The sequence below is a fragment of the Phascolarctos cinereus genome, unplaced genomic scaffold, assembly GCF_003287225.1.
Source record: "Phascolarctos cinereus isolate Bilbo 61053 unplaced genomic scaffold, phaCin_HiC Scaffold_726;HRSCAF=1367, whole genome shotgun sequence".
Lineage (NCBI taxonomy): Eukaryota > Metazoa > Chordata > Mammalia > Diprotodontia > Phascolarctidae > Phascolarctos > Phascolarctos cinereus.
In genome coordinates this window covers 65,696,799-65,720,794 of record NW_027556098.1, presented here as the reverse complement: position 1 = coordinate 65,720,794, position 23,996 = coordinate 65,696,799, and the positions used below count along the sequence as shown (strand labels likewise).

Below are 23,996 nucleotides of genomic sequence, written 5' to 3'. Positions count from 1 at the left end.
GCTGTAAGAGGGCTGGAAAAGTAAAGGAAGGCAGAATTATGAAAGACTTCGAACACCAAGCAGAATATTTTGTACTTGATCCTGGAGGCAATCAGGAGCCCACTGGAGTTTAATGAGAATGGGGGGGACATGGTTGAACCTGAACTTTGGGAAAATCCTTTGGTAATTGAAAGGAGGATGAATTAGAAGGGGGGAGAGATTTGAGGTAGGCAGACCCATTTGCAGACTATTGCAATACTCCATGCTCATGAGATGACAACGTCCAGTGCCAGGATAGTAGACATATCAGGGGAAAGAAGGTAGTATATGCAAGGGATACTGCAAAGATAAAATAGACTCTCAGAGTTGCCCAGAATACTGAGAGTTTTTTACTTGCCCAGGGTCACACAGACAATATGTGTCATCAATGGGACTTGAAGCAAGGTCTTCTTAGCTCCGCAAGCTATCCACTACAATAAGGAATACAATGTGACCTAGGAAGAAAGAGCACTAAGAAGTAAAGAAATCAGGAAAGATTTATGTACAAATTCTTGCTTGAGCTAAGTCTTGAAGCAAACAATGGATTCTAAGAGAAAAAGAGGAATGAGGAGAGAATGCCTTCCAGGTATGCCAGGACAAAGGCAGATAGATTATAAATTCATTGTCAAGAACAGGAAAAAGTAATGAATGATAATGGATAGAGCATTGGGCCTATTCCAATCAGGAAGATCTAGGTTCAAATCTTGCCTCAAACACCAGCTTTGTGACCCCAAGAAACTCTCTGTGCTCCAGTTTGCTCATAGGCAAAATGAGGGAGTAGAATCTGATGGCCTCTCAGATCCCTTCCATCTCTAAATCTATGGTCCTATTTTTTTTTTTAATCCAATTTTTCTGGACGGTGAAAAGTGGGAAAGGGAGTAGCATATCATGAAAGTATATAAAGGTATAGATAGAAAGTTGATGTGTTATGCATGATATGATGGGGAAAGAGTCAGTTTGACAGGATTATATAATGCAGCAAGAGGACTAATGTCCAAAGAGCCTGGAAAGATAGAATGGGGCCAGGTTGTAAAGGGCATAAAATGTTAAGCAGAGGAATATACATTTTATCCTACAGAGATTAAAGAGTCACTGGAATTTATTGAGTGACATGACATGTGCTTTAGGAAAATCATTTAGACAGCTGTGTAGAGGTAGAGATGGAAAATAGATATAAATTAGAATATTCTAGCAATATTTTAGAAGGGAGGTGCTGAGGACCTGAACTTGAGCACTAGCCATAAGAGTAGGGAGAATGGATGGATATGGAAGTAGAAACAACAAGGTTGAGCAAATGAATGAATAAGCACTGAGAGAATGAGTAGTCAAAGAGGATACCAAGATTGAAAATATGGGAAAGAAGAAGGATGGTGGTACCCTTAACAGAAATAGGGAAGTTCAAAAGTGCTTTGGGATTGGAGTAAGGGAAGATGAGTTCTCTTTTGCCATATCTATGAAATATACATTTTGCAATATCCAAAAGGCAGTTGCCAGTACGAGTGTAGCTCAAGAGAGTAACTGGGGCTGGTAAAAGGAATGACACAAATTGCAAAAAAGAAAGGGTTATTGAGTGATGGTGGTAGAGCAATGGCCTGGAAGTGAGATTGGGAAGTGTGGAGTATGCTAATTCCTCCCCCTGATCCAATGAGTTAGAGGCAAAAGAAAAAAGGGAAGCCACTACTGGAAAATATTACCGGGAAGGGTAGGTCATCAAGGCAAAACCAGGTTCAATTCATGAGAATACAGGTTAAAAAAATTCAGAGAAAGAGTTGAAAAGGAGGCTATTTACAAAAGGATAAGGGACATGAAAGAAGAAGTTGGTAGAAATATGGACAAAGATGAAGAAAACAGCTATATAGGATAGTCCACAAGAAGTAGCAGCAAGAAGGGGTTTGTGTTAGTTGTGAAAATTCAAGATAAAAGGTAATAGAGGAACAGGAGAGTGAGAAGTAAGCTGGGGTGACATGTTAAACATTAAACAGGAAGAATCCTTCAATGAATATTCACATGCTGGTGAGACAGAATGTTAGTGAGCTACAATGATAAATAACAATATCAACATATGAGAATGTGTAAATAGATTTCAAACTCTTATAACTGGGATACATTTTTTCTAGAATTTAAATTACATAGGTTATAACCTTTTTCATTCAATGAACAAATTAGAAAACAAAAAATATTTACCAAGAGTTTTCATTTTTTGTTGATTGATTTAATTCATTTAATTTTGTTGTCTGATGTACAAAAGTTGAGGACTCCAACAAATTAACACTGAAATAAATGTAGCAAAAATCATTAAAACACTGAAAGTTTATACTACATTTCAAAATGTCTTAAAGATGAGAAACCAAAAGTACAGACAAAAAGCAACATTTTATTTTGTTAAACTACTAAAAGTAATTGCAATTATAAGATAATTTCCCCCACAAAAAACGTTTGAAAAATATTCCTGTTCTACCCACAATGTGAATTCAAAAGATAGTATCAGTGTCTAAGTACTCCTGTTTCCCTTTGAAATTTATCCAGACTGAAGAATAAAATTTGCTCGTTATATTTCCTAGTCAGAAGAGAAGATAATCATAACATTTTGGTCTTTATTTGTTATTTGAGCTGAGCAATTATCAATCTTTCAATGATATTTGTGCAAGGGGGAGAAATATTTCAATCAGTAATGATCATTATATTGTAATGGAGGAAGGAGGAAGAAGGAGGGAGAAGGCTGGTGCCAGGAAAAAGTGTGTTGGAATTAGAAGCAGTAGATCTGGGTTCAAATCAGGTTCTACCATTTATTACCTACATGACTGGCAAATTATTTTAGCTTTCTGAATGTCAGTTTCCTCAGCTATAAAATGAGAGGGTTTAAACTAAAATGAAAATTTATTTTAAAATGTAAAAAATGTTTAGCTTCCTCTTACAAAAACAGGTGGCATCAAGATTCAGTGCTCCGGACATATTTTAACTCTTGGACTAGATGATTGTAAATTTCTTTCCAGCTCTAAACCTATTTTGTTAATCAACGAAATTAAAAGGACAGGGAATCTTAAAAGCTTCCATAATATCATGAAATAAATAATGACATATTTGTCTGCTATTTTAAAAAGCCAAAATAACCACTGATGAAGAGTTTACTGTTTACCGTATCCTAGTGAGCTTGTTATTGTTAAATCATTGTCAGTCGTGTCTGACTCTTTGTGACCCCATTTGGAGTTTTCTTGGCAAAGATACTGGCATGGTTTGCCATTACTTTCTCCAGCTCATTTTACAGATGAGGAAACTGAGGCAAATAGGGTTAAATGACTTGCCCAGGCTCACACAGCTAGTAAATGTCTGAGGACAGATTTTAACTCAGGACTTCCCGACTAGAGAAGGAAGTGGCAAAGCTCTATCCACCTAGCTGCCCATCCTAGTGAGCAGAAGCCTCTAATGGCCTCTGTTCTAATAGGCCTGTATCAGCTATTGCCCAGACCCAGAAAATCATGAAGAACCATTCAAAACCAACTGAACTGTCTAGATATTCTGTGGGAAACCTAATACTATGACAAAAGTAAAATTTTGGCGTATTTTAAAAATCAAAATAATACAATGAAACATATTTGATGGTGTTTGTGATATAATAAGGTATTAATTATTTGCCTATTGATGAGTCAGGTAAAGAAAGGTAACAGAACTAGTCCCCACTGGAGACAGATGGAAAGAATTGACTTGTTATGCAAAGTTCATAAATTTCTAAGGAAAAACAAAGCCCTAGTTGTTGTTTCCTAAAGGTCATGTACAGTGTGTTGCCAGGGCTATACTCAGAACCTGTTCAGTATTGTAGAACCTGCCAGAGCTTACATTGCACTAACAGTCTTCAAGGACCCAAAGGCACCTTCATGCCACATTGAAGTCTATGACCTTACAGGGGAGAGTGTTGACAGCAGCATTTTGTCTGCTTTCAGACCAGCCCAACTAAGTATAGTAAGGGTCATATTACCATCAGGCCAGCCACTTGGTGACAAACTTTTTGGCCATGGTAACCCATGAAACAAAAGAAAATACAACCTCACCCCTGTCCCTACATCCACCATGGCAGTGTCCAAGTAGTGGGAAAAGGCATTAAGAATCATAGTTTTGAAGACAACCGTAGTCTTCAAGTTGACTGTTAATACTCAAGTGAGCTGCCCATCCAAAAGCAGACATCAACGAGCCGATGAAATGATGTATGACTCCAAGAGTTGATTCATACTAATTACGTACTTTATACCCATGCTTCAACCATACCTGTACTTCAACCTTCCTAACTCAATTCTCAATCTTCACTGTAATCTCCAGGCTCTCCATTCTTCCCTCTCTTTCCAGCTTATCACATTTTCTGTGAACTCAGTTTTCTCCCTTCAAAATCTTGGCCTTATAATTAAACATTCTTACTTCACACTGTTATTTATCTTTGATTTCCTTGCCCCTTTCCACTAATCCTTTCCAAAACCCAAGCCTGGATTACTCCCAACTTCTGCTTTTCATTAGTTGCTGCTAAGTCTTGTCTGAAACTGACCTGATATTTGGTGTCTGATTCCTTGGTAAAGCAAACAGCCAGAAAGAAAAAAATTTACTCTGCTGGCTACTTGCTATTTTTTTTCCTTTCACTTAGAAGTTCTGAATTTTGACTAAGACCTTCCTGTCACTTTCAGTTTGGGACATCTTTCAGGATTTTCAGTGATTATTTCTATTTTTAATTAGTCCTCTGCTTTTAGTAAATCTGTTCAATTCTTTTTATGTTTTTTTTTTAATATGGCATGAGGGTTTACATTCTGAGGGAGAAAATTTGTCAATAACTAGATACCTACAAGATATAGAAAGAGCAAATCCAAGTAATCTGAAAGGAGAAGGCATTAGCAACTAAGAAGGACTCTTGCAGAAGTTGAGCTTTTTTTGTGTTTTTGGCAATTGGGGTTAAATGACTTGCCCAGGGTCACACAGCTAGTAAGTGTCAAGTGTTAGGTCTGAGGCCGGATTTGAACTCAGGTCCTCCTGACTTTAGGGCCGGTGTTCTATCTACTGCACCACCTAGCTGCCCCCAGAAGTTTAGCTTTGACCTGGATATTGAAAGAAGTCAAGAAAATTAAGAGATAAGGATGAGAAACAGAGAATTCCAGCCATGGTTTGGGGAAGAGGGGAAGAGGGAGATAAGGAGAACAGGGACAGTGAGTGCAAAGTCTGTAAATAGAAAATCATATTTCAAAGAATTTCAAGAGGGCAGCTTTATCTAGATCTCCAAATGTGTGGAGGGGAGAAAGATATACAAGAAGACTAGAAGGGTAGGAAAGGCCAATTTTAAACCCTAAATGAACAGCTTTAAATGCTAAACAGAGCATTAAACAGGGCAGTAGGACAGAGAAGAGGAAGGAGGAGAGACAAATGTGACAAAATCCTTGAAAGGATTAACTAAAGCGTTAACTAAAAAACTACAGGGAAAGACCTAATGGAAAGATAAAATGAGGGACTTCATCTGGTTATCTTCTAAGATCCTTTCCTGCTCCAAATCTATCACTCTAATTCACATGGAAATGAAAAGTCCTTTGATTTTTTGTGCTTTTCACAAAGGCTAGAACTAGGGTGTGTGTGTGGTGTGTGTGTGTGTGTGTGTGTGTGTGTGTGTGTGTGTGTGTGTGTGTGTGTGTATGTGTGTGTGTGTGTGTGTGTGTGTTATAACACAGAAGATTTGAGCTCAAAATGAGAAGGAACTTTTTTAACCAATTAGAGTCTGCTGAACTGAAATATACTGCTTCCCATAAAACATTTCCTAACGCTGGAGGCCTTCCTTCTTCAGCACAGGAACCTGAGGCCAGATGTTCAACATCATCAACAGCCTCAGGAATGCTGTGAATATGAGACAAGGAGTTTCCAGTAGAAGTTAGGCTAAGTGACTTTGAAGGCTCCTTCTGACCCTTAACATTTTACCAGTCTGTGATTTGATGCCTCATTTTAATGTAGATAAGAATGTGAAAGGCACAAGTGGGGAAAAGAGCACTTGCATAAAAAGCAATAAAATTATACTCCTCAATTGACTCCTAAATTATTTTTCTGAGTTTGAACAGGTCAGTATCACCTAATGAAAAGAATTACATATTTGATAGGCAAGAGATCTGAGTTCTAGAATTGATTCTGTTGTCAACTTGATGTCTCCTTTCACATGATGTAGTAGGTAAGAAACATTTTTGAGAAGATCATACTGAAAAGAGCTATGTCAGGAACCCGGGATTCCGATCCTGTTTTAGACTTTTACCAACTGCTACATAACCATGAGCAAAACACTTAAGTTTTTTTTCCCTACACTGAGAGTTCCCTACAGTAATGAAGTCATAGGCCTAGACAATAAAACAAATCTGAACCATGTGCTCCTAGGGTTATTGCAAATCTTAAAGTGCTGTGTAAATGTGAGATATTCTTAGAAATATGGAAAGAAGTATAATGGGATTTTGCCCTCAGCAGTGCTTGGGACATAGTAGGTGCCTAATAAATTTTTATTGGTTCACAGAGTGATTGGAGCTTGCTTCTGAGTGAGTCATGATGATGTGCAATGAAAGTGTCTTTAAGATATTTGGAGCATGTGTAGACATTCTGTAGCTGGTTCTGGTATGCATTTATACAATCCAAAATGGAGCAACTTTAGTTGGCCTCAGAAGGAGTGGGTGGTGAAGCCAACTAGGGCTTTCCAAAGGCTTTCCCAGTTCATATTCCAAAAATGCAACCAAGAAAAGAGGTTGTTGCCATGCACGTATTAGCAAACTACCAGAACCAATTACAACATGTTAAACACGCTACACAAACTCACCTTGTTTACATATCACCATGATTTTCCAGGAAACAAGCTCCCCAAGTCTCCCCCTTCAATGAGGGGGGCAACATCAAGTCCTAATCAATCAATCAACATTTATCAAATGTCTACTATGTGCCAGGCACTCTGCTAAGTGCAGTCCTCTATTAATATTACCATTACGTATTTCTAAGAACAGCAACTCACATTTACAAAGCACTTTAAGATTTACAACAACCTTGTGAGGTGGATGGTTCAGATTTATCTTTGTTTTGTGGTCCAGAGTCCCAGGGGTGGGGAACCTGTGGCCTCGAGGCCAAATATGGCCCTCTAGGTCCTCAAGTGCGACCTTTTGACTGAATCCAAACTTCACAGAACAAATCCCCTTAATCAAAGGATTTGTTCTGTAAAACTTGGACTCAGTCAAAATGCCACACCCCAGGACCTAGAAGGCCACATGTGGCCTCCAGGCTGCATGTTCCCCACCCCTGGTCCAGACCTATGATTTCATCAGGTCTGCACAAGTACCATTCTTTCACTCTTCACAAGTGCCATCATGCTAGTATTGTTCATAGTAATAACTCAAGTGCACATTTACATACATAAGTAAAATTTTAAAATAGCTTAACTGATTCTATAATATGAACTTCAAATCGATTATGTTTGACATTTTTTCCATCATATCTGAGTCTCTGTGATCCTATTTGGGTTTTTCTTCGCAAAGATACTAGAGTTGTTTGCCATTTCCTTCTCCAATACAGCTTACAGATGAGAAAACTGAGGCAAACAGGTTTAAGTGACTTGCCCAGAGTCACACAGCTTGTAAGTGTCTGAGACTAGATTTGAACTCAGAAAGATGAGTTTTCCTGACTCCAGGCCTGACACTCTATCCATTGTGCTACCTAGCTGCCCTTAACTTCAAATTACAACTGGTCTAAATGCAAATACCATTATTCAGTTTTTGAATACTGTACTTTCTCTTAACTTTCAAAATTTTCTATTGTAGAGTCACAAGTACAATAAACACATTCCCAAGATTTTAAAAATGAATAAAAGTGTAATTCCCTCTAGTAACTTACTAAAAGGTTGTCTATTAGATATTACACAAGGGAAAGCAAGATTTTATATTATTCATTCTGTTTTCTTCCTTTCTAGAAGCTAGAGCTAGCCATTTGAGCTGTCGGAAATAATTTTTCTCTAGCTGTTTATCGATCTGCCTATTTCATCCATTTGTTCACAGGGTTCTCTGGTTTCTACACTCAATTAAACAGCTTGAAAAGTATAATAATTCTCCTGAACCATGAGAATTGGAAGCAAAAATTTTGAGGCAATATTTTCACTGCAGGTGTAAATTATTATCAGGAATGATTAATATATCTGGTAATTTTACTTATATGACTGTCTTGGAACTGTCAATGGATTAGAACATCATGGAATAATAGAAAGAGAAGCTATCAAATATTAAAATAAGAAGCATGGTTTTATTTCATATACTTTTATAAGGAACATTCCTAAATCAAAGGGAATATAAGTTAAACAAAAAATTTAGATTCAAGGTGAAGTATTCACTTATTCTCAAATATTAAACACTTTTTTCCAGATGGTACTGTTTTTTAAAATATTAAAGAAAGAAAATATTAAAAAATATTTTCAATTTTTATAATGTCCTAAAAGGTCATATTCATGCCAGTTAGGTTCTAATCTTTCATCTCCAATTCCCCTAAATTATCCTTGTCTCAAGGGAGGTATAGATACAGTGAAAGTGGGGCATACAGCAATTGAAAGTAACATAGGCCTACAACAAAAGTCTAAATATTTCAATTTTGTAATATAACTAGTTAAATGAAGATTTAGGGGGAAAGTCTAATAATTACCATGGCTTTGTTTCTCTTTGGAAGTGTGCTGGTTAAAATGAAAAAAAAAAACAGTTAAATTTCGTGGACTCAATTTGATCAAAAGTGTAATTGTATTGCTATAAATTTCAAGTAAAGCTTATTTATCTTCATTTACTATAGTAATTCACAGCTTATCATATACAAGTCTTTATAAATTTAAAATGTAAACACATTTCATTTAACCTCATTTGGCCATTTTAAACAGGTAATAAAATTGTTTAGTTTCATAAAGAATTGAGATCTGAATATTTCTTGATACTAATAACCCTGAGTAGCAACATCATTTACCTGAATTCTCCATCAGTTTGAAAAGGATTTTTAATACCCACAGTAACTTCTTTCCATTCATAACATGGGGTTTTGCACCTTACAATTTCCTGAAGCAAAGTAAAAGGTAAAATCATAGTTATAAATAAAACCAAAGTAATACTCTGAATTATAAAATTTTACCTAAGTCAAGAATAAAAAGCTATCCAGTTAAACAAATAAGCAATCATCAAAAAGTACCATATATCTTCCCCATTCTCTTTTCAACAGGCATTTTACTGTGAAAATGGGTGAAAGAGATGAAAAACTCATGCCCCAATTTACATATAGTAAAATTTTCCAAACTGTGAGGCATGCTTCATGGGAGGGAGGAGGAAACACATAAAGAAATAAATAAAGTGATTTTATATTTCCAAATACACCTCTTTTTCCCATATGAAACTTATTCTCTTTTTTTCCAATGAAAACAAGATTCAAACCAAAATTAATAGAAGTGGGACTAATATCTAGATTTTGCCACAACACAGAGTAAATGTAACATGAAAATCAGTTAAAATGGTATGGGCAAATAAGGTAAAATTTTAGTTGATACCTTCAAAACTTTATAAGAATTTCCTAACATCACCAGCAGTAAATGTAGAATCAGGACATTGATAAATGTAAGAATTATCTGCTTGCTGTATTTGAACATGACATGCATAAATTTAAAGTTAAAAAAATACCTGGGTAGAAATTAAATGTATTATAAAATCAGTTATATCTTAATGTCATTAATTTTGGCCAATACAATAAGCTGACTTAAACACAGAGAGACACACATACCAAAAGTACAACTTTTTACAATAAGAATGATTATAGATAATTGAAATTTTTAACAAATTTAAACCTAATTGTCAAATTGTGAAATTATTTTCCTCTTTCATAAATCCTTTGAAAATAAAATTCACAAGAACAGCTGACACTATCAAACTGTTTAAGAAAGACAGACTAAGTAGCAGAATGTTTTAAATGATAAAATAAAAATCCACAATACAGAACATACAACCCAATATAATTATCATTAGGAAGCAAAAATATTATCAGTGAGAGATGGAAGAGCCCTCTGTGTTGCTTTGTACAACTACTTTAATAGTTGATACCATAAAACACAATAAATTGAAATAATATATTGAAATCATACATGAAGAATGTGTTGGCAAGGCAAAAGAGTTGTTTCGGGGGGGAAGATGCTTTTAATAATCAAAAATAAACTTCTTTTAAAAATGCTTCTGTGATATCAAAATCATTGGGTGTGTATATAAAAAGCTTGATTTTATAGAAGAAACATTATTGCTCCATGGAGATATTTATATGGTCAAAATAATGTTTGGAGAACCATACGCATAGCAGCCCTAATGGTTTCCCTTGTAGATAATATAGTTGGAAGGAAAATTCCGCATATGTTTGAAAACCTTCATTATCAATCTATTGAGAAGCTATCTTTTTTTCTATTTTGCAATGCAGGTAGATGAAGGAAGAGATGTAAAGTGTTAATTAGAATACATGATGTATGATATTCAACTTTGATTGAATTAATGTTAGTTATTCCCTAATGGAAAAAAAGATCAAAGACATAGATAAAGTTCTCAAAAAGCATGACACACTATTAAAAACTGCATGAAGGATTGCTCACAATCAATAACAAACAAAATGAAAATCAATCAGCTCTTGAGATTTCACCTCACACCTAGCAAATTGGCAAAAATAACAAAAGATGGGAATAGTCAATGTTGGAGAAGGTTTGAGAATACAGGCACACTGATATCCCATTGGCTCAGCTTTAAATTGGTCCAATATTCTGGAAAGCAATTTGGAATTATGCAAATAAAATTACTAAACTGTCCATACACATTGACTCAGAGCTCCCTCTCTTAGGCATATACTCCAAAGAGATCAATGAAAAAGTAAATGTCCACCACAGTCCAAAATATTTATAGCAGCGCCTTTTACAGTAGCAAAGAACTAGAAAGGCAGATGTTCAATTGGGAAAAGGCTAAAAAGCGCAGTACATTTATTTAATAGAATATTACTGTAGTACATTTATTTAATAGAATATATGAAAAAATAATATGAAGAATATAGAGAATCAAAGGAAGACATATGAAGTGATTCAAAGTAAAATAACAACATAGAAAACAATACATAGAACTAGAAGAACACAAATGCAAAGATTAAAATATCTGAAACCAAACACTATACAACCACAATGATCAGCATTGATTCCAAAAGTGGAAGCAGAGGTGGAGCATTATGGGTGTGAAACATTTAATCTAATGTCAGAGATGGTTGATATGGGTATGCTGAAGTGTTGTTGTTTTTTTTTTCCCTTCTCTCCTTTTCATTCTTTGTTATAAGAAATGTTCCTGCAAGGACAGGAAAGGTATATAAAATGAAGATGATGAAAAAACAAAATATGATAAGAGTTTTGCTTTGTTTTTTTTTCAAATAAACTGATGTTATTTAAAGAAAGGGAAGATGTGTTACTTTGGAAATGTATTGATAGAAATGCCACATATGTAAAACAAATGCTAAACATATCAAAATTTTCAAAATAATTGAATATTTTTTTAATTGCTGAATTAAAAGCATTGTTTTCTCTCACTTCTATCTATATTCCCTATCCAAATCCCCATGAAATAAAAGGAAAACAAAATAAAACAATACTCTTTGTAACAAATACACAAAGTCAAACAAAATAAATTCCCATGTCCAAAAATCTATGTTAAATATGCCTCAAGTCTGTCAGGAACTAAGTAGCATTCTTCATCATCAGTCCTCTGGAAACATGGTTGGTTGTTGAACTAATCAGTTTCCAACTTTCAAAGTTGATTGCCCTTATTATCTTGTTTCCATTTATTTCACTCCGCTTCAGTTGATACAAGTCTTCCCAAGTTTCTCTGAACCCAGCCTTTTTGTCATATCTTATTGTACAATATTCCATTATATATATCACATGTAATAATTTGTTTACCCATTACCCAATAGATGAGTAACCCCTTAATTTCTAATTTTTTATCACTACTAATTTGTATGTGTCCTTTTGCTGTTTCTTGGATCTTCTGAGGTATAGGCCTGGCATCAGCATCACTGAGTAAAAGGGTATATGCATTGTTTAACAGCTTTGGGAGCACAACTGTAAACTGTTTTCCAGAATGTCTTTGTATGCCAAGTCACAGCTCCATTAACAGTATGTATTTTGTTGTTGTTTTTTTCTTTTTTTTTTTGTTTGTTTGTTTGTTTGTTTAGGCAATGGAGTTAAGTGACTTGCCCAGAGTCACACAGTTAGTAAGTGTCTGAGGTCATATTTGAACTCAGGTTCTCCTGAATCCAGAGCCAGTGCTCTAACTACTGCACCATCTAGCTATTTTCTCATAGCTCCTACAAAATTTATTATTTTCATATTTTGTCAACTTTGCCAATTTGATGGGTATTAGAACTTCAGAATTGCTTTAATTTGAATTTCAATAAATTAGTGATTTGGAGCATGCTGTATATTGACAGCACAGATTTCTTCCTTTGCAAACTACCTGTTTATCAGCAGATCCTTTCACTGTTTAATCAGTTGGAGAGCGGACTTTTTTCTCATAAATATAAATCAACTCTTTTATATCTTGGAATTTGATGATTTTTTTTCAAATAAAAGTGATATAATGTGAGATAATTTTGTTGGAATTTGTTATCACAAACTAACTTATATTGACACAAAAAGTAGGTCTACAGACTCTAATTTAAAATGTGGCCCCCTTTTTAATTTGGATATATGTGATTGAGAAGCTTTATAAAGTTTTTCAAGTTGTTATAAAAGCAATCAATTTTATTTTTAAATTCCTTTAAAAAGACTATATGTAATATGTGAAATATGGAGTTAAGGTATTGAGCACTATGTTAATATGATAGGGTACTTTGTATTAGTATTAATAATTAATTAAAAATTTGTATTGGTATTAGAAACATTTTTGAGCTAAAAGAAGAAACTGCTATTTTTCTTAGTGGTTCAAATAAAAGTGAAACAAGTAAATTTACTCCTGAAACTTCCAAATGTGGCAAATGTTTTTGAAAAAAATTAGTAATAAACATAAATTGGCAAAAGCTCTCATACACATATTCTATCCACAAAGATATAATAACAGTAATACCTGGAGCTATGGATGATAAACTTAAAAATATTTCTTTCAAATTTCAAAAAAATACCTGCCCTGCAAATGAAATTAAAGAATGCTTAGACCTGATTATTAATCATATGACTTTATGGAAACAATCCTCATTTTATTTTAAAGAACTAGATATTTCTAAATATAAATGGATTGAATAAATTATTTGTCACAAATTAACGTTTGGTCTCAGTTATCTGAAAAAGAGAAATTAATAGACGTCTGTTGAGACAAGCATTTGAATCTGAAACTCTTATTGTGTTTTGTCTATAAATAGTCCTCTTGTTTATCAAACAAAAACAATACAAAATTTGTTACTCTTCATGATATTTTATTTGTAAGAAATTGGGTTTTCTAACACAGTAATGACAAAATAATAATCACAATTATAGGATGAAAATAATTGTAAGTAGCATCACCAATAACACTTAATTTTTTAAAATTTATTTTACACACCATTCTTGGTGCTAATTGTCCCCTAGGAACTCACACAAACCTTCTCTTGGTCTAGGATGTTGCTCAGAGAAGGACAAAACTGCCTTATAAAGCACCTATTCCCCCTAGATTAAAATCATGAAGTCCCTACTTCACATATCAAACACAATCTTCTTATCTTATGAGAGTACTCTCTACTGGAACTTCTCTACTCTGTATCTCAACCCCACTGGAGTGAGACCCTTTATCCAGTTCCCTAGTCTTACCATCTTCTTTCACTATTTCCCATATCCACTTGCAGTGGCATGGCTCTCTCTATTTATTGTTCTCTCTCTTGCTCATCAATTTTTATTTTAAAGTTAATTTTATTCACAAATTTCCTTTTTATATCATATATATTTCCCATTATAGCCCTCCTTTCCTCTTCTCAGAAATCCATGTCTTAATAAAAGAGAACAAAGATAGAGGGGGAAAGTGGGAAATAGAGATAGGAAAATGGGGGGGGGGAAATGACAGTTTGACAAAACTAATCAGCACATTGAAAACATTTCAAATTATATATATGTGGTGTTCCATACCCAAAATCCTTCACCATCATAAAGGAGGTGAAGAGATGCCTTCTCATGTATCTTTGCTGGGACTTTATTATTATATTATGGTATTAGATTTTGATTGTTTTCTTGCTATCATTCTTTCATTTACATTATTGTAGGCAACTGAATGGTGCAGTGGATAGAATTTTGTCCTTGGAGATAGGAAGACTCAAATCCTGCTTCAGATACTTACTAGCTGTATGACCCCACGGAAATCTCTTAATTTCTCTCAAGCTTAGTTTCCTATGACAGGGTTGTTGTGAGGATTAAATGAGATGACATAGAAAGTGCTTAGCAAACCTTAAAGCGTTATATGATTACTAGCTATTATCATAGTCTTTAGGAATACTGTTTTCCAGGTTCCTGAATGTAATAAAATGAAGTTCAGTAAGTATAAATGCAAAGTTTTACAATTGGGTACAAAAACTCAACTTCACAAGTATAATATGAGGAAGGTATGGTTATACAACAGTTTTATGAAAAATATCTGGGGAATGTTAGTGGACTGCAATCTCAATACAAATAAGTAGTGGTATATTTCAGCCTAAAGCAGCTAAAATGATCTAAAACTGCATGAATAGTTCCAGATATAAAAACATTAGTTTTCTGTGCTTTGTCCTGGTCAGACCACAGCTGGAGAATTGAGCTCAATACTGAGTACCAGTTTAGGAAGGAAATTGATAACCTGAAGTATTTCAAAAGGAGAGCAACCCAGAGGGTGAAGGATCTTAAGTCCAAATCATATGAGAACTGGGTGAAGGAACAGGGTAAAAGAAGACTCAGAAATAATGGGAAGCATAAGGGAAGAGAATCATACTTTCTTCAATTACTTGAAGGACTGTCATATGGAAGAGTGATTGGACTTCTTATATTTGGCCCAAGAGTGAAGAACAAGCTAAAATGCGAAGTAAAAAGTGATGAGTTTAAGACTGATAGTAGGAAACCTTTCTAACAATTAGGATTAGCCAAAAGTAGAATGAATATCCTGGAAACATAATGGAAATCTTCATGCTAATAGCATGTGATTATTTTGTTTTGTTTTGTTTTGTTTTTGAGGCAATTGGGGTTAAGTGACTTGCCCAAGATCAAACAGCTAGTATAGTGTCAAGTGTTTGATCTGAAGCTGGATTTGAACTCAGGTCCTCCTGACTCCAAGGCCAGAGTTCTATCCACTGCACCACCTAGCTGCCCCCATATGATTATTTATATTGCAGTGATGATTCCTTTTCACATATTTTGAACTAGACAGCTTACGAGTTTCCACCCACTCTAAAATTTTGTGATTTTGTGATTTTTGTTCTCTAATCAAGACAGATATAAAATTAGATTTATGTTCACTTTAAGGTTATCTTTGGGTACAAAGATTTTCAGAAAGGATTTCTAAACTTTCAGATTAATCAGATGTTTTATATACCTTACTCTGATAAGAGCTCTTGCTTCCTCAGATTTAGATGAGTAAGAGTGGCATTTCAGAACAATAGAAATTTGGGAAGGAATAAAAACAAAAACTGGCCAAGAGGTAATCCTAATCTTAAGTCATAGATCTATTGGTAGCTTAACTAATGCACACTCCACATTTAGGTCCAGTTGACTAATTCAAAACATTCTCCCTTCCTCCTGAATCTTACATTTTAAGTCAAGCACTCTAAAGTTATCTTTTCACCTCTCCACATCTGCTCATCCTCTTCTCAGTAAATACAACAACAAGAAATACATAAATATGACACAAGTCAGAATGAATAAAGTTCTTAGAAAATAAGTCAAAGAAGGATGACAAGTAATGAAGCATAAGCACTACGTAAATGTGGATTATTATTGATATTATTTTTCTGACATCCTTTTCATGTCTTATACATGTCTCATATTATAACTATTAGTAGATCACCATAACATAAGAAATATACACATAAAATATTCTGCATACAAAATAAAAACAATTGAAGGGAAATTGGCTGAAATCAGCACCTATGATAATAGCAATAATTAAACTATTTCTACTATGATTGCTTAATATGTAGAATTGTTATTATTGTTTCTTGACAGATCAGATATTTGGATAAATATATTTTAAAAGTTGTCTGCAAAGGAAAATTGTTGTAATGAATCTTGTTTCCTTGACTTGCATTATACATTTGAAGATTCATTCTTATGAGGAGGGGGAGCAACATGACAATTATAGTTAGAGGAACAAAGGCAAGAGATTGCAACAGAAGGAACATTTTGCACATTACACATAATATACATATATATGCCCATATATACATGTATGATACCTACTGTAGACATAAAAGAGCAAAGACATTTACTTTCAATGTTTATGGCCTGTAGTAAAGACATTAATGCAACCTTACATGAGATAATCATAGTCAACAACAGGTACAAAAATTACTTACCATGGCTTTAAAATTAGTGACTTCGGCCTTAAGAGCAAAAGTCATTGTAATACCTCTCCTGCCACTCTTAGTTTTAGAAATTAACATCAGTATAGCTTCAGCAGAATGTAGAAAGCGACTAGTGAATGCCACATTAACATAAACTTGATCTCTAGTTCACAAGATTAAAAAAAAAGAAGTAAAATTTAGGATAAAAAATCAATCATTATTTACTAGGAACTTATATTTTTAGCATCCAACTATACTTACTACACTATGCTAAGTGCTAGAGATACAGAGACACTAAATGATACAAAAATTTATAGTTTAGTAGGAAACAAGAGATAAATAAATATGATACAAGTCAGAATGAATTAAGTTCATAGAAAATAAGTCAAAGGATGATAAGTAGTGAAGTATAAGAACTATGTAAATGTGAATTATTATTAATATTATTTTTCTGACGTCTTTTTGATGTCTTATAAATATAGAGAAAAATATGTGAATCTTGGCTCATCCTTGTTGCCTGCACAATTCTACACAATCCCACATAAATCTAACTACATATTCCCACAGATTTTTGTTAATCCAAAAGAAATTTTCTAGAGATTATCGGGATTTTCTGAATGAAATTTTCTCAAATGCCTCATAAAAATTAATAAGAAAAAAAAATTCCTTTTATTCCTAATCAAGACTTGATTGAGTTATCATTAGACTTGTAAAATCAAGCCTGAATTTTTGCATGTTTAACGTTTCATAAGGTAGTTACCTGATTGTATGGAAACTAGAATTGTACTTTTAGAGAAAACAGAAGTAACATTTAATATTTTTCTTATTCCTAAGAAAGCATGTTTCAAATGTTTTCATATTACATTCAAAAGTATGTTTCAAATGACTGAGAACTATCATGGTCCTAGCAAATAATATCATCCAACTTCCAATTTTCTATACAAGGGATCTCAAGCCCAGAGAATTGAACTGACTCATCTAAGGTTACACAGGTTAAAAAAAATAGGTAAAATAAATAAATTGGTAAACAGGTAAAAATCACAAGTATTTTTAAGCACCTTAATACATGTCAGGTCCAGCTTTGCTAAAGTTGTTCATTGTTTAAACTAGGGTTTTTTTAGTTGATTTTCTAGAGTTCTCTAAGCATACCATCATATCATCTGAGAAGAGTGATATTTTTGTTTCCTCATTAACTATTCTGATTAATTTCTTTTTCTTTTCTTATTTATATACTCTACTATATTCTAGCATTTCTAACATGATATTAAATAATAGTGGTGATAATGGACTTGCTTAACCCATGATCTTACTGGAAAGTTAATCTTCATTACAGATAATCCTTGCTCTTGGTTTTAGATAAAATACTTAAATTTAAGAAAGACTCCATTTATTACCATGCTTTCTAGTGTTTTACATTAAAAAAACGGAGATGAGGAAGTGTAGTATATGAAGAATGTCAGAATGGCTAAATCAAAACCTAACTGCAGATAAAATCAGGAACTGAGTCTTATGTAGAGTTACAAGTACATTTCTATACTTTTTATTTGTTTGTTTTTACAGGCTTGTAGATTCCTTTAGTTATAGAGTTGTCTTTTTGTGGTGGTAAATGCATAATGGTCAAAGATGGCTCTTTAGAGGGAAGAAAACTAGCACATCATCTTCTTCCAACAGATGGATGATAAAGCATAATGATAGATAATGATGTTTTTTTTTCCTAAAGAAGTTTAAAAACATAAAGAATGTATTTTTAAAAAATAAAGTCTATGTGTGACTCAGGGGCCAGTAGCTTGCCACACCACATTTATTTTAGCACTTTACAAAGAATTTTCCTCATAACCTTTAAAGGTTGATAGTATGTTATTCCCATTTTACATATCATGAAACTAGTCATCAGAGAAGTTAAATAATGTCCCCAGGTAACATAGCTGCCAAGTATTGATGCTAGGATTCAAAACCACATCAGCTAACTCCAAGTCTAAAGCTATTGTTTTTTTTACTGCTTTTACACTGTTGTACCTTATAATATTCACATTTAAATATATTTTCACAAACCAAAAAAATACAGTATTCTACCATCTTCATTTGACTTTTTGTTTTCTGATATACTGTCTGAAATAACATAGTTTGTCAAATTCACTATAACTTTACTATAACAGAGCAAAATTCATTAGAAAGAAGATCCTCTTTGGAATCCATTCAAAAAGATTTAGTCACTTAAGTTTCAAAATGATCTACATCGAAAATTGTTCATAAGGGAACCAAGGGTCAGTGTTACCATAAGGTTCTAAACTAGCACATGGTGCAAGAGTAGGGAGAGATTGCTCCTCCAGCCTTAGTGAGTGAGTTTCCCTGGCTCTGTGTATTTTCTATATTTATGTCCATTCTCACATGTTCTCTCTCCCTTTGGTAATATGGGGATCAGTTGGTAAGATGAGGAAGAGTGAACCACCGTATACATGGAAAGATTTTAACTGCTATTTATATTAGATGTCATTGCCTTGAACTGAAGGATTCTCTGATTGCTCTGGTAAAAGGGAAACATGGGTGGGAAGGTTAGTTCATAAGCTGTGATTTTGAATAAATGTTGACCTAAAGCATGCCTTGAAACTGGAATAGTTGTAAGAGTTCACATTTGAAGGGTGGTCCATGCTACATTTTTAAAAATATTATTTATGAAATGAATTGATTCCATATGCTAGAGAATGTAATCTAGGTTAATAGAATGATATAAGCTAGTTCAATTTTAGATACCTTACAGTGTCAAACTTGAAAATTCATCATTATAATGTTTCTGCTATAATGGGGCTGCTAGGTAGTTCAGTAGATACAATGTAAGACCTGAAGTCAGAAAACTCATCTTCCTAATTTCTAATCGGGCCACTGGCACTTACTATCTGTGTTACCCGGGGCACATCATTTAACCCTGTTTCCCTCAGTTTCCTCATCTGTAAAATGAGCTGGAAAAGGAAATAGCACACCATTCCAGTACTTCTGCCAAGAAAACTCCAAATATGGTCACAGTCAGAAATGACTGAAAACAACTTTCTCACTATAAAGAGGAAACTATGCCTGAGTGAATTTCTTTATTGGCTAAATATTCATTAATATTAGCAAATTGCCAAAATATGCTTGTCCTCACACTACTGTTCCCAAATTTCTATTAAATGAGAATTTTTTACCCTCAGTGAGGCCACACCAAAATAGCATTTAAGATTCTTATAGTTTTAAAAATGTCTCTCTAAACCCTTGAGACAGTATACTTCTTGGTATCTTTACCACATCCTCCAGATAAGGCTATAAGTAGAGGTATGAAATACAAAGAATCTGAGAAAAATTAAATCTAATGAAGGCAACTGATGGTATAATATATAGATTAGTAGGCCTTCCCTCAGTAAGACCTGAGTTCAAATCCAGCCTCATATAATTAGTAGTTGTGTGACCTTAGAAAATTAATATAATCTCTGTTGGCTTCAATTTCCTCAATTGTAAATTGGGAATAATAAAAGCACCAACTTCCCAAAGTTATTGTGAGGATAAAAAGCGATAATATTTATAAAGGACTTAACACAACGCCTGGAACATAATAAGTGTTTAGTAAATTCTTGTTTCCTTCCTAACATCAATGATTATTATACATAAATAAAATTAAAGTTAAATGCTTACATAAAAGAAAGATGTATTTCTTTTGGCAAACGTCTTTTAAAAAAGACAAAAATTACATATTTGTACTCTGAAAAATACATTAATATCTAAATGAAAGTCTATTATTATGTATCTCCAAAAAAATCAGATGATAGACACATGCATGTGCCCCATATTAAAACACTAGTGTTAATTTTATCAAAGTCAAAGAGAAATTTCCTTACCTTGAAGTAATAGTTATAACATTCTTATATTCTTTAGGCAATGAAAATTCCGCTGCATCCCAGCCTATAATTCTAGCATTATATACTAAATTTTTAGAGCTTGTATTTTTCAGAAGAATCTACAAAAGAAGACATGTTGTAATTGTTAAACTATATTAAAATATGCAGGCAAGTCATGATCATAAGATAAAAAGATCATGGGATATGAAATTAAAAAGAACTTTAGAGAAAATCTAATCTAATTCCTTCACTTAACATTTGAGAAAACTGAAATCCAGAGAGATTAAACAATAAATAGTAGAGCTGGATTTCAAACCCATGTCTTTGAACTCCAAACCAAGCATTCCTGACATGACCTCCAAAATAAAAATGAAAGAATTGAATCTGAATCTAACCTCCTCATTTTACAATGGAAAAAAACTGAACAATAAAAGTGAAATGACTTATCCAAAGCAATGATATAATGACAAAATTGAATTAGAATCCAGGTTTCTTGACTCCTGATCTACCTTTTTACTTCAGCTAAAAGTTTTAAAGAAATTAAGCACAAATAGTTGTCAACTTAGAAATTATTTCTCTCCCATAGAGATCTCATCAGTTCAAAACAGCTGCCCAAATAATTTTACTAAAGCACAAATGTGACCATATCACTCCCTTTCTTAAGAACCTTCAAAGATTCCCTATTTCTTCTAATATATGCAATTAGGCTGCACAAAGAATAAGAGTTCTGGGCTTAGAGTTAGTGGCACCTGAGTTCAAATCTCATCTCAGATACTTATTGGCTGTGTGATCCCGGGCAAGTCACTTCACTTCTGTATGCCTCAGTTTCCTCATCTGTAAAATGAGGATCATAGTAGCATCTATCTCCCAGAGTTATTGTAAGGATCAAATGAAATAATATTTACACACAAAAAGCTCTTAGCACAACACTAGATACAGAGTAGGTACTTATTAGATGCTCATTCCTTTCTTTCCTAATGTAAAATGAAAATTCCTCAGCCTGATACTTAATTCCCTCTATGGTCTGGCTCCAGCCTAACTTTCTGGGATTATTAATATTGTTCTTCCTTATGCCTTTTTTTTATTACAGTCAAACTGAACTACTTCTTATTCTCTATACACATTCCCTCTCTTTGCCCTTGCCCAAGCTAGCTCTCCTCCCTGGAATGCACTTCTTCCTCACTTCCATCTCTTACAACCCTAATTTTCCTTCAAGTCTTTGCTATACACATATACATACATATACATATAGATGTGTGTATACACACATATATACATACATATGTATACATACACATATATAACATGAAGCCTTTCCTTCCTCATTGTCAGAGCTCTCTCCCTCTTGAAATTATCATATACCTACTATCTACTAATTAGAACATAAGCTCCATAAAGGCAAGGTCTCTATCTTTCACAGAGTAGATACTTAATAAACACTTGTTGGATCAGATCCAATTGGATAAACATTAACTGCTCAAAGCAGTATCTACTATTTGCTCCAATGCTGATCTCAGTTCACTAATTTGCTTAATAACTACCCTTTAGTGGCAACCTTCAACATAGCTGCAGATCAACCATTTAATGGTACAAGTGTCAAGGCCAAAATGCCATCTAGGATGGCATCAAAAATCTTAGCCAAAGGAAAAATAAAAGCTTATACTTATGATTTAACTGCATATTTTCCACATATTTAAAACAAATATAAACTCTCAAGATCAATGAAAAAAGAAAAAATTTGATGTCTTATTTTATCTAACATCAATAACGCATGTATAAGCAATGGTCTTGGTTATGCTAGATTTAAAACACCAAATTTATTTTTACTTACAAACAATAAATTAGGCAATTTTCTCAAATATAACTATTATTTTGAATCAGCTGCTACTTTGAATCAACCTAATAAGAATGTATTTTTATATACTTTGTCCCTAGAGATGAACTCTAATCAGATATTTTATTATAAAAGATAATAATACAGTTCAAGAAATTTGAAATTTGTACTATGGGTTATGAAATTAATATGCAAATGTTTTAATATAGTGACCAGAATCTGTTTTGTTACATTAAAATCCAATTTCTGTGTTTTGCAATATAGAGAAAAGAACATATTACAAATAAGTAGAAGCTTTCAAAATAAATTGATAGTTGACATTTTCAATAGTATCATCAACAGTGGAAAGAAGTGCAGCTAATGTAAGTAGACTCCAACATATTATCCCTATTGATCTGCATGTGATGTATTCTGGCACAGAATACTTCATCACAGATATGAATGGCCAATCAATCTATGGGTAATCAATCAATCAACATTTACTAAAGTGCCTACTACATGCCAAGTACTGTGCCAATTGCTGGGGATACAAAAAGAAGCAAAAGATAGTCCCTGCCCCCAAAGAAGTTACAATCTATTGGATGAGACAACATGGAAATAATAACATACAAAGCAAGCTCCATACAGGATAAATAGGAAATAATTAAAGAGGGAGGTCACTGGAATTAAGAGTGGTTGGGGAAAGCTTTCTACAGAAGGTGGGATTTTAGTTGGGACTTACGGGAAGCCAGGGAGGTTAGTAACTGAAGCGAAGAAGGTGCAGCATTCCAGGGATGATGGACAGACAGAGAAAATGCCCAGAACCAAGAAAAGATGTTTGTGGAACAGTGTGCCAGTGTCACCTGATAAAGGAAATAAGGCAGTGGAGAGTAAGCAGGAGGGGGCTAAGTTATAAAGGGCTTTGAATGCCAAGAAAAGCATTGTGGGCAATATGAAGCCATTGCAGTTTATTGTAAAAAGATAGTCTGGTCACTCAATTCAAAAATTCAATGACCATTCAAGCACTTATTATGGGACAAGGCAAAAAGCAGCGTATCATGGTAAGGAGAGCCGATCTCAAACTTGAGAAGAACTGGGTTCACATCCTGAATCTAATACATCTTGATGGTATCATCTTTAACGAGTCATGTAACATCTCAGTGCCCCCAAGCAACTCTCTAAGATTCTAAGCTGCAGAGCTGGGGCCAACTTTAGTCTGCTTAAGCCTTCTGTGAGAGAACACAAAGGAGAAGGAAAAAAATGACCTCAGTAAGGAGAAGGAAATCTTGCAGGTGATTTGGTAAGGTTTGGACAAATACTGTAGAGCAGAGGTTGACTTCAGGGAGGAGAAATTTGGCAAAATGTGGGATTTATTGAGGAAAATTTGAGAGATATTGAAGAAAATTTAAAGATAAATAATCTCCAGGCCCAGATAACTAGCCTGTTTCTACTTCTGGGTTGAGAAAGAAGCATGAAAAGGACAATTAAGAAGAATATAGAAAGATTAAAGAAGATTAAGGAGAATTAGGGAGTAGACCTAAAATAGGTAGCATTTGGAAGGATAAGGCATGGTAAATAAGACAAAGTAAATGGAAGGATTAAAGGGATAGCTAACTGATAAAGTAGACTGATGGTGGGTGCAATAGCCATGGAGTTGTTGAAATAAAGAAAAATAATTTGAATGGGTTGTCAAATTATTAAGAGGTGATAATTGGCTGTAAATGTTTTAACCTGTAGTCTAGGTT

General features: G+C 33.9%; 1 protein-coding gene across 1 annotated transcript in view; it reads right to left on the bottom strand.

The window, feature by feature from the left end:
- CFAP47 (cilia and flagella associated protein 47) overlaps positions 1-23,996 on the bottom strand; it is an 890,592-nt gene that overhangs the window by 557,667 nt on the left and 308,929 nt on the right. Inside the window, 4 exon segments of the mRNA XM_078146130.1 lie at positions 2,211-2,289; positions 8,995-9,083; positions 16,585-16,735; positions 20,439-20,557. Of these exon segments, the coding sequence (XP_078002256.1) occupies positions 2,211-2,289; positions 8,995-9,083; positions 16,585-16,735; positions 20,439-20,557 (438 nt within the window).